Raw genomic sequence first — 12,439 nt, forward strand, 5'->3', positions numbered from 1 at the left:
TGATAAATTAAGCCCCACACCAATAACTCTTAAGGCTCCCGCTGCAGGGATGGATCTTTGAGGAAGACAGGGAACAAGAGGTTTCTGGTATCATTTTCAATTTTATTGACAATTACATAAGAGTATAGATTTGTTGAATATTTGAGTCTCTAAAGCGTAGAGGTAATCTGCTGTTATGCCCAGATCTTGTGGTGGTAACCTTGTCTGGAGGTGTCTTTAATTGCTCACAGTGATCTGTGGGATTGTCATTCTTGGATGTTGTCCCCGGTTTCAATTGGCATTTTACCCTTGATGCAATAGTGGAGGCTTTAAACTAACATGGCAGAGGATGGGATCCCAAGAGGAGGTTCAGCAGAGGGAGATGCACCGCCAAAATTAGAAGAGAGAGCAAATGAACCTGGAAGGCAGAGAAATTATTGGCCAGTTAAGGCACAAGATAGCGTAGCAAAGTTGGATTGTATTTATTTTAATGCAAGGAGTCTAACGAATAAAGCAGATGAGTTGAGGGCACAAATAACACATGGATGTATGATGTCATTGCTGTCACAGAGACATGGTTGAGAGAGGGTCAGAATTGGCAGCTCAATATTACAGGATACAGGATCTTCTGGCAAGACAGGGAAGGAGGTAAAAGGAGAGGGGGTATTGCAAGATTGATCAAGGAATCAGTTATTGCAGTGAGGAGGGAAACATCTTAGGGGGGTCCTCAAATGAAGCCATATGAGTAGAACCTAAAAACAAATAAGGAGCAATCAGATTGCTGGGAGAGTTCTACAGGCCCCGGGACAGTCAGAGAAATGGAAGTGTAGATACAAAGGCAAAATTCAGAGAAGTATAAAAATAATCGGGTTGTAATGGTGGGGCTTTTCACCTTCCCCAACAATAACTGAGTTAGTCATAGTGTGATAGTTTTAGAGGGGGCAGAATTGTTAAAATGCATCCAGGAGAGATTTTTAATCCAGTACATAGAAGATCCTACAAGAGAGAGGTCCGTCCTGGACTAAATTTTAAGGAATGTAACAAGGGAATTGGTAGAGGTATCAGTGGGGGAGCATTGTGCAGATAGTGATCATCATTCCATTAGATTCTAGGTTTTTATGGAAAAGAACAAGGATGGGCCAGAAATCTGAGTTCTCAATTGAGGGAAGGCTGATTTTAATAAGTTCAAATATGATTTGGCCAGAGTGGACTGGGAGCAGCTACTTTTAGGGAAATCTGCGTCAGAGCAATGGGACTCATTCAAGAAGGAAGTAGAGAGAGGACAGGGGCAACATATTCCAGTAAAGGCAAAGGGTGGGACCAACAAATCCAGGGAACCCTGGATGTCGAGAGATTTACAGGATTGGATAAAGAGAAAAAGGGAGGCTTATGGCAGATACCGAGGGCTCAAAACAGCGGAAGCCTTAGAAGAGTATAAAATGTGTAGGGGGGAACTTTAAAAAGGAAATTAGGAGAGCAAAAAGGGGGCATGAAGAAACATTAGCAGGAAAAATGAAGGAAAATCCAAAATTATTTTACAACTACATTAAGAGTAAGAGGATAACTAGGGAAAGAGTAAGGCCCATTAAGGACCATATTGGTAATTTGTGTGTGGAGCCGGAAGACATAGGTAGGATTCTAAATGAACACTTTGTGTCAGTGTTCACAAGTGAGAGGGACAATGTGGGTACGGAAATCAGGCAGAAGGACTATGATATAGTTAAAGACATTAGAATAGAAAGGGAGGAGGTTCTAAGTGGTCTGGCAGGCTTAAACGTAGATTAATCTCCAGGCCCAGAATGAAATGTATCTCAGGCAGTTGAGTGAGGCAAGAGAGGAGATAGCAGGGGCACTGGCAATAATTTTCAATACCCCTCTGGCCAGAGGAGAGGTGCCAGAGGACTGGAGGACAGCCAATGTGGTACCGTTATTCAGGAAGGGAGGAAGGGATAAACCAGGGAACTCCAGGCCAGTCAGTCTAACCTCAGTGGTGGGGAAACTATTGGAAGCAATTCTGAGGGACAGAATTAATCTACACTTGGAGAGGAAGGGATTAATCAAGGACAGTCAGCATGGTTTTGTTAAGGGGAGGTCATGTCTGACTAATTTGATTTAATTTTTCGAAGAGGTGACCATGTGTGTAGATGAGGTCAATGCATTTGACATAGTCAACTTGGGCTTCAGCAAGGCTTTTGATAAGGTCCCGCCTGGGAGACTGTAAAAGAAAGTAAGAGCCCATGGGATCGAAGGCAATTTGGCAAATTGGATCCAGAATTGGCTGAGTGGCAGGAAGCAGAGGGTGATTGTCGAGAGGTGTTTTTGTGACTGGATGCCTGTGTCCAGTGGGGTTCCACAGGGATCGGAATTGGGTCCCTTGCTGTTTGTGGTATATATAAACGGTCTAAACTTGAATGTAGGAAGGTTGATCAGTGAGTTCGTGGATGACATGAAAATTGGTGGGATGGTAAATAGTGAGGAGGATAGCCTTAGATTACAGGAGGATATAGATGGGCTGGTCAGATGGGCTGAACAGTGCCAAATGGAATTTAACCTGGATAAGTGTGAGGTGATGCACTTGGGCAGGACAAACAGGACACGGGAATACACAATGAATGGAAGGACCCTGGGAAGTGACAAGGATCAGAGGGACCTTGGTGTGCATGTCCACCGTTCTCTTAAGGGAGTAGATAAGGTGGTTAAGAAGGCATATGGAATACTTGCCTTTATTAGTCGAACATAGAATATAAGAGCAGGGAGGTTATGCTGGAACTGTATAAAACGCTGGTTAGGCCACAGCTAGAGTATTGCGTGCAGTTCCGGAACCTGCATTATAGGAAGGATGTGATTTCACTAGAGAGAGTGCAGAGGAGATTAACCAGGATGTTGCCTGGGCTGGAGAGTTTTAGTTATGAGGAGAGATTGTATAGACTGGGGTTAGTTAACCTGGAGCTGTGGAGATTCAGGGGGGAACATGATTGAGGTGTATAACATTATGAGGGACATAGATAAGGTAGACAGGAAGGAAGTTTTCCCCTTGATGGAGGGATCAATAACCAGGGGGCATAGATTGAAGGTAAGGGGCAGGAATTTTAGAGGGGAAGTGAGGAAGAATGTTTACACCCAGAGGGTGGTGGGAATCTGGAACTCAGTGCCTGAAAGGGTGGGAGAGGCAGAAACCCTCATAACATTTAAGAAGTATTTGGATGTGAACTTGCGATGTCATCGCAGACAAGGCTTTGGGCCCAGTGCACTAATGGGATTAGAATAATTAGGTACTTGTTTGACCGACACAGATTCAATGGGCCGAAGGGCCTTTATCCGTGCTGTAGACCCCTCTGACTCTATGACTCTATGGGCTGAATTTCCTGCCTGTCGGGTGGGTGGGCCTGAATATTTAAATGGGGCAGGATGATGTCAGGGGTTCCTCCTGATGTCATCCCGCATCATCATAGTGTCACTGAGCAGGCCCCGCCCCCTGCTCACCAACGGGAAAATTCAGCCCGATGACTCCATGAAACAGGACTGTACGGTGTTTGAGGAGCGGGAATGGATCTGATTTATCCTCGGTTAGGCCTCACCGCTGAGCCTTTGTGTGTAATGACTCCATAGGACCCTGGTACTGAACAGAAAGCTTGGAGATGAAGTCCCGTCCTTTCATTGAGGATACCCTCCATTGTGTTGTGTGGCACTAGCACCATGCTGGATGAGCAGGTTATTGTTGAGTCAATGCCTCTTACTGTCCATTACACCTTTATCACTTTGCTTATGATGAAGAGTAAATTGATAAGGTGGTGATTGGCCAGGTTGGATTTGTCCTGCTGGAATGGACATATCACTTGTCAGTTTTTCATATTGCAGGTTCCGCAGACCCTCCCTTCGATGCGCTGTAAAGGACATTGTCCAAGAGCAGGCACAGTGGAGTGTCGAGAGTCACAGTGAAAATTTTGTAGGTGATCTCAAAGCCTTGTAAGGACTCTGCCAGCCAACAGCTTAAGGTGGACACACATGTGGACAGTACTGACACCTGCCTATGGGCCCCTCATTTTCTAACCATGACAGGCTGTCCCCACCATTTCCTTCTGCCAAGTTGTTGAAGAATATTGGATCACAAAGATTCCGGTATGATGCCCTGCCTGTCTTTAAAAATGACTCGCCGGGAGATGCCTTGCTCATCCCGATAAGATCAAGTTGAATCAGGAGATCCTTCAATGATGTTTCCACAGTTTCTGTAGTGCAGAATCTTTCGCTGTTCCCTCTTGCAGCTGCTGGCATTTGTGTTGTGCTAAATGTACTTGATCAATTGACAGACTTGCATTCTCCAGCAGGTGTAATGTTGGAGCTCCTTTGAAACAGCCAATATTGTTGAAACTTTCTGCATATGTCAGTGCTATGTCACGGTAGTATTGAAACTGGGACAGAGATAAATCCATTGGCTTTTAGACGGACCAGACAATCCTGGCAGTGGATGGGGCCAGAAAATCCCACCCCGATGGGACATTTTCAGTTTATTTGATGTGCTCAGAGAGATCATTAAGGACAACAATCCACAATTTATTAGCAAGCCACATTAGGATATGTGTGAGAGGTGGAATATCGATCACTGCTCCTCGTCTCGCCGTGTACATCATCGCCATTTCCTGGTTTGTCAAGTCACCATATGTATATGTTCCTGATGAGATAGCGGATGGTCATTCTTATTGCTTGAAGGTTCCCCGTTGTGTAGGGTCTGTTTGGATCAGCGCACGGCTCTTTGTAGCTGCATCAGTCTTTGCTCTAGTGCCCTGCCGCTGTCAATGGCCCTTTCTGCCACAAGCATTGCAGGATTGGTAGAAAGCTGGGCATTTCCTTGGTGCCTGCAGAAGGCCACACCTTCCACACGTCTCACTGGGTTTGGATGTTCTAGTGAGTGTGTCAACAACTGATGTACTGAGAACCTGTAAGCTTCGTTGACCTGCGAGGATCACTTCGTATTTATGTCCATCCTTGAGTAGCTCTTCAATGTTATAGGTTTTGGTCTTATCTAGCAGATCTTTCTGGAATGTTTCCATGGGAGTGGATGTGATCACCAACTCAACAAATCTGTCTGCAGACTCTGTGTTTGAAATCACAGTGAGTACCCTTTTCTCTACATCGGCTGGTGAAATGGTCTATGGATCATGTAGGCTGATGAATTGACATAAACTCTAGTTGATGAATATAGACTTTAACCTGAATCTGAAGCTTTCTTCCAATGTCGTCCATATCTATTGGGGATCCTTTTGCTCTTCTGCTGTTAATCCTGATGTGTTCAGCCTGTGTAGACCTTCATTCCCAATCGCGAGGTGAATTTTTATGACTTGCTCGTCTGGTTCAGTCACACCTGAATCAGGAAACCAGAGCTCTGTACGCTGTTTAAACATTCTGAATTCAGATAGTCGGTCAGCTACATCCCAGTTCAAACCGGGGAATATAGTGGACATTCTGACAATATTCCTTTGACCTTCCTTCTCCTACAGGACCTGGGATGAGTGTCTATTTAGTCCATTTCGTGTGCTTTTCCGAAGCTCTGCCCACGAAGACAGGTTGTGGCAGGAACACACCACGGAGTAATGGAGTCTTTGTTTTTTATTCAATTTGCAGTTCAGCAATCTCGAAGCCGCCCGTTATAATCACTAATTTCTCTGGCCTGATTTTTATAATGGTTTTTGTGTGTTTGACTCTCCCTCGTTCACTATCGATCCAGCCCACACCCTGGTCACTCGCCTTCCCTGACTGAGCTAACCCGCTGCTGGTCCTGGCGATACGCGCTGTCCCACTCACTGACCTACAGGCCGTGTGCTGTAATCTCACCACGAGGGATCCGTCTGCTCCCCAGCACTTTACTTGAGCTCTTTCCCATCACTGTGTCTTCAAAGGTTTCCTGAGCAGTCAGTACACAGATTTCAACCCTCTCTGATGCTGTGTCTCTGTTGTGGTCTGACCAAAGCGTCGAGGGTCGTCTCATGTCATGTACCTCGATCTAAGTCTGTCCATCACATCATATATGTACTGAATCTTGCTACCAGAATGTTTGGCTACCGCTGATCACCATGTTGTGTTTTTACAATGATATAAAGGCACCAGCCACTGATACGGAATTGGGTAAATACATTGTGGGTTCATTTATTTAGAATAGGGACATGAGAACAGATATACAAGGATAGAAAGCTGGGAGACACCTGCAGCCAAACTGTGTGAGCTGTGTTCTGCTCACAGGCCAAAGTGAAACTTGGACTGAATGGTGTTATCATCCCAGCTGATGTTACTACTGGGCAAGTCAGATCCCAGGGTGGAACTCAGCTTGATAGGTCCTAACTTTTATTTTTTATTTAGGAATGTGGAGTGCGGCTACTGAACAGAGTCACAGGAGTATTCTGATGAACTTCTGACAAAAGAAGAAAACATTTATTAAACTAGGAGAGACAAACTATATTACATTACTCCTTCACCCAGACCTATAGCTTTGCAGATTCATAAGTAGAACACAAGTTACAACAACTATCTAATATTCTCATGTTCACACTAAGTACACAGTCCATGTAAACCAATAGACGACCTATGGTCAGGGACACCACATTCTGAAAGAAATTGACAGAACCCACTTGAAACAAATGCTATGGCTCCCTCCTCATCTGACCCCAGACGCTTGTTACACTGTGAGCCAACCAGTCTCACTGAACTGAGATATCCATATGAGGGTTTCCAATCTCCACTTTCCAAGAACTCACTTTGGAATCTTCTCCAACATGACACTTTCACTCAGACACCTTCCACAAGGGGCCACTTTCACTATTTCAAACTCTCCTTCCCATGTTGCTGCCCCCTGGATCGCCACGTGCATTCAGCCTTCCTTCCACGCCCTGTCTCTTCAATGCTCAGCCGTGTCAATGGCACACCAGGATTCACATGGCCGTAGTAATGAGTCACCAACCTGTGGTGTCTCCTAGGATCTTCTGGCTTCTCGCAAGCCTATTTTGCTTTAGGCCTGTGTCCTGCTGCTTTCCCCGTTTATGCTTGAAGCCTTCATCTGCTCCTCACTCTTAACTTCACTTAACAGGGCCTTTTCCAGATTTGATAAGAAGGTCTTCTTGGGCCCTTTCTCCTGTTCCACTCGATGGTTTTGGCTTCTTCTTTACTTTGGGACTGACTATCTGTCCCGCTCCTTTGCTGCTTCTCCTGGCAACTCCTTTCAACAGAACTGAAAGTACATTTCTGTTTTTCTCTGTCTCCATGGTTCCCTCCCTCTGGATGACTGTTGCCAGGCAACAGCATAGTTTTTTACACCTTGTGTTTGTTTTGACTTCCTTCAAGAGTCATAAAACCTCACTGGAATGCTGGCTTATTTTTAACTCATGCTCCCCCTTTTCTCAAAACCCAAATACAGAAATACAAAGTAAACTTGAACTTACAGATATACCTTATGCCTAACACACACAAATACACATAGAACTTACTTAAGCCAACCCCAGTTCCTAAAAATCACATGACACACTTCCCCTCGAGTGATGTCATGCTGCTATCCCTGAAAGGCATATTACAACAGTGTTATCACTTGGCAGGTGATGTGTGCCAGGCAGACCAAGTCCACAAGAGAAAGATGGTCACACAATCGCAATGATTTTGCAATTTGTATTTATTATGAGATGTGTGCACTTAATTCAGAAGCAATAACTCCACCAAGACCTTTAGAGATTTAAAACAATAAATTAATATATTTGTCATCAAAATAAAAGATTTCAAGCACATACATAACTACAATGACTGCTGTCATAACTCCTAAAATTCCTAATTAAGCTGACTCCCAGTTACACTCCATTTAAGGCAACGGACCAAAAATAAATGTTAGATTTAAAACAAACTCAGCAAGTTAACACAATGCCCCGGACAGTGGAATTCCAAATGGATTTTCCGCGACTTCAGTTCTGTTGGATAGCAGGCTTGTCCACAAACAGGGTCCCGAGGACCATGAGCCAATGTAGAATGAACTTGTCCACTCCTGTGTCCAGGATTCTCTTCCATCCATTGTGAAACCTTGGGGAGTTCCTTGTGTGTCCTGTAGATGGTCCACACTGCAGCCACTGTGCCCCAGTGATGGTGGGGGTGGATATCGAGTCTAGTGGATCAACTAAACATCCAGAGTTAAATACTGATATTTCTCTCCCCAGTTGGACTGTCACAAGAATGGGAAAGTAACACTCCACGAGAGGTGACAGCGCAGGAAGGTTCGTGTGTGCAGATTCCATGTCATTACAGTTATCCATCAGATTTGGTAAAGAAACCACATGTCGGAATCTGGAAAATGAGAAGGTACATGCGGAACAAATGGTCTAAATGGTCCATAGCCTTTCACTCCAAGGATCACAGTCACGAGTTACCACGGTTCCTCCATCGGACCCGGCTGTCTGGAGACCTGAAAGATGGCGACTGTTCCCTGATTATAAACAACATCAGACGAGAAGATGCAGGACCTTATTTTTTCAGAATAGAATTTGACAGCAGGAATAGATACAGCTACAATCCTGTAACCCAGCTTCACATTTCTGGTAAGTGCTGTGTTATAATTACTCATCAATTCACACTCAACACTCAATGGGAAATAACACAAACTGTGACGTTTACATATTAACACAAAACACAGCTTATTATAACACGCTGTCTGATTCTCAATAACCTGGTGATAGCTTCCCGTTCAGTCCTAAAGCAACCTCTAATACTCATTTTAATATCAATGATTAAATATATTGACTGTGTCCATCAATGTTATCAGGTTATCCACTCCCACCGATCTCTCTAATCCTGTCACGGAGTCTGACATATCGACAGAAGAAAGATTCACATTTCTGTAGCTCCTTTCACCACCTCAGCACGGACCAAATCACTTCACAGCCAATGAGCTGATTCCTGAATTGTAGTTACTGTTGTAATGTGGGAAACACAGCAGCCAATTTGTACACAGCAAGCTCCCACAAATTGCAAAGTAATAAATGGCCCAGATCACTGAGTGAATGATGAGGTAGTGCACTCCAAACTCTGGTCTCCTCCACCCTCACCCACTATTATCAGTTCAAGTGTCTCGGAGTGAACGTGTATTAAGTTGAGAGACAGAAACACCAAAGTCTCAAAGCAGGAAATTCTCTCCTGATCATTGTAATCTCTCAGATCTGATATCATCCTTGTAAAAGTGCTTTCTCTTGTGGGACTGTGGTTTCTATTTGAACCGATGCTTCACGTTATATTTCTCTGAAAGGATCCATTCTCTGTGTGTTAGTTTTCACAGATAAACCCACGATATTCCCTGCTGAAATTATTGCAGGAAAGCCTGTGGATGTAAGCTGCACCTTCAACACAACGTGCAATGGAACAGCAGCACCTGTCTTAACCTGGGACACTCCCACTGACGTACCTGGATCAGTCTCAAACACTGTAACTCAGCATGGTGTCACTCTGACCTATACTTCTGTTCTGACCCTGATCCCATCACTCAAACACCACGGACACACTCTCAGCTGCAGAGTGAGATATCCATCTGTTTCATCGGAGCGGACCCTCGTACTAACTGTGCAATGTAAGTATGGGCACCCTTCATTCTATATTAGCTGTAATAGGATACATTGTGCATAGCAAAATCCCACAAACTTCACTGGGTTGAAGACAAAACTGGTCCTTTTTTAATGAGTGATATTGAGCAGGGAGAGCTCTTCCTTGTATTGACCCTTGGGATTGTTTATCCCAACCTGATAGGGCAGAGGGTCCAAGGTTGTGTCTATCAGTGTGTGGCAGAGAATGAACATCGAGCAGTGGCGGGGTTCATAACCATTACTGTGGAATGTGAGTGTGGAGATACATTTGTTTGTTTGTTGTCTCCGTGGTCTCTGTAGAGCCATTGGGATCGTGTTGTTTTTAATCCAGTTTTCTTCAATCCTCGCTTAGTCCACATTATCCCCACATCCAACTTTTCCTCTCCCTTTCTGTTTTTGCTCTCAGTTTCTCCTTCAATGGTTGTCAGAACAAGGCTGTCAGGTCTTCGTTTCCAATCTCCGTACTTGACGACCTTTCTCTCTCTAACAGTCCTGAACAACCCTTTAATTGCTGAACGTCTCCTCTTGATCTAACCCAGTCATTGGTCTTTCTGTCCATCCAGCTGATTCTGAGCATCTGGCAGCATCTGTGGAGAGAAAGACAGGGTTAGCGTTTGGAGTCCGTATGACTCTTCTTCAGAGCTAAAGGGAAGTAGACAAGTGGTGAAATATATCCTGTCTAAGGTGGGGTGTTTGGGACAGGTGGAGCTGGATAGAAAACCAGCGATAGGTGGAGGCAATGGAGAGATTGTGAAAGATGTCATAAACAAAAGGTCAAAGGGTTGTTAACAGTGGTGGTATTGGATAAAGGAGGTGCTAATGGTGACATTAAGCAGAGTGTGATAATGGGCAGACCAGGGTAAGCAGTCTGGAAAGAGACAGAATGCCCTCGTGGGGGTGTGGAAGGGGGAGGGGACGGTGGAGGGAATATAGATCGAAAATAGACTAAAATCTGCGGATAAAACTATCAATAAAAATGGAAATGAATTTCAAATAATAATAATAAAAATAAGTGGAAAACAGTTAACAAATAAAACAATTAAAATGAATATATAAAAAAAGGGTTCAAAAAGCAGTGAAGATCGAGGAGAGAGTTCATGATCTGAAATTGTTGAACTCAATATTCAGTCCGGAAGGCTGTAAAGTGCCTGGTCGGAAGATGAGGTGCTGTTCCTCCAGTTTGTGTTGAGCTTCACTGGAACAATGCAGCAGGCCAAGGACGGACATGTGGGCATGAGAGCAGGGTGGGGTGTTAAAATGGCAAGCGACAGGGAGGTCTGTGTCATGCTTGTGGACAGACTGAAGGTGTTCTGAAAAGTTGTCACCCAATTGCGTTTGGTGTCTCCAATGTAGAGGAAACCGCATTGGGAGCAGCGAATGCAGTATATTAAATTGAAGGAAGTGTGCATGAAGTGCTGCTTCACCTGGAAGGAGTGTTTGGGTCATTGGACAGTGATGGGGGAGGAAGTAAAGGGGCAGGTGTTGCACCTTCTGCAAATGCATGGGAAGATGTCATCGGAGAGGGTTGAGGTGCTAGGAGTGATGGAGGAGTGGACCAGGGTGTCCTGAAGGGAATGATCCCTGTGGAATGCCAACGGGGTGGGGGTGAAGGGAAGATGTGTTTGATGGTGGTCAGATTTTGTCCGAAGGAGGTGAGAAATGAGGGAGGGAATTCCAGAGGTTAGGGTCCAGGCAGCTGAAGCCACGGCCGCCAATGGTGGAGCGATAGGAATCGGGGGAAGGTCAAGAGGCTGGAATTGGAGGTGTACAGAGATCTCGGAGGGTTGTAGAGGCTGGAGGAGTTTACAGAGATAAGGAAGGTTGTAGGGGCTGGAGGAGGTTACAGAGATAGAGAGGGTTGAAGGGGCTGGAGGAGGTTACAGAGATAGGGAGGGTTGTAGGGGCTGGATGAGGTTACAGAGATAGGGAGGGTTGAAGTGGCTGGAGGAGGTTACAGAGATAGGGAGGGTTGAAGGGTCTGGAGGAGGTAACAGAGATAGGGAGGAGGTAAGGAGGGATTTGAAACGATGTGAATTTTAAAATGGTGGCATTGCCGGACCGGGAGCCAATGTAGCTCAGTGACCAACAGGGAGTGATGTGTGAATGGGACTCGGTGTGAGTTAGGACATGAGGATAGCAGAGTTTGGGATGAGCTGATGTTTATGGAGAGTGGAAGATGGGAGGTCGGGCAGGAGAGTGTTGGGATAGTCGAGTGCGGAGGTAACAAAGGCAGGAATGAGTGTTTCAGTGTTAAGATTCTTTCTTACGCTCTAACTTTGCTCTGACGTTGTCTCATTGTTGTCCTTCCCTCCTCAGATAAGCCGGAGATTTCCCAGCAGTCGGAGTGCACTCAGAGGTCAGAGGGGGTCACCTGCGTCTGTGTGGCCAACTCCAACCCACCCGGAGACCTCACCTGGCACCTGCCCAGTGCCAACATCAGTGGTAACCAAACACACGGAGGTTACATGTCGTGGCAGGTCAGAGATGGGCATCTGGTGACTGGTTCCCTCACCCTGATGAGACCCCAGGATGAGGGAGGAGTGATGGCGTCCTGCTCGGTTCAAAACCCACACGGGGAAGCCAATTTCAAGGTGTATCTGTGGGTCAAAGGTGAGAGACTCGCTCAGGATCGATCTCCACTCAGCTGGATTGATCACTAAACTCGAGAATTCCCTCCCTCAACTTCTCCACCTCTCTCTCTACCTCCTCTAAGATGCTCTTTACAACTTACCCCTTTGACCAAGCTTTGAATCACCTGACCTCATGTGACAATGGCAACACTTGGTCAAATTGGAGCCAGGCCGTTCAGGGGGTGATGTCAGGAAGCACTTCTTCACACAAAGCGGAGTGGAAATCTGGAACTC

The 12,439-nt window shown here is 45.4% G+C and overlaps 1 protein-coding gene across 1 annotated transcript; it reads left to right on the top strand.

The window, feature by feature from the left end:
* The first annotated feature begins 4,854 nt into the window (after window positions 1-4,854).
* On the top strand, window positions 4,855-12,235 carry LOC121275171 (sialic acid-binding Ig-like lectin 13). Its single transcript, XM_041182590.1, has 4 exons — window positions 4,855-5,088; window positions 8,163-8,540; window positions 9,266-9,562; window positions 11,892-12,235. Exons 2-4 carry the CDS (start codon window positions 8,297-8,299, stop codon window positions 12,233-12,235), a joined length of 885 nt encoding a protein of 294 aa, XP_041038524.1. The 5' UTR covers window positions 4,855-5,088; window positions 8,163-8,296.
* The last annotated feature ends 204 nt before the right edge of the window (window positions 12,236-12,439 follow it).

This window comes from Carcharodon carcharias, unplaced genomic scaffold, assembly GCF_017639515.1.
Source record: "Carcharodon carcharias isolate sCarCar2 unplaced genomic scaffold, sCarCar2.pri scaffold_1166_ctg1, whole genome shotgun sequence".
Taxonomy (NCBI): domain Eukaryota; kingdom Metazoa; phylum Chordata; class Chondrichthyes; order Lamniformes; family Lamnidae; genus Carcharodon; species Carcharodon carcharias.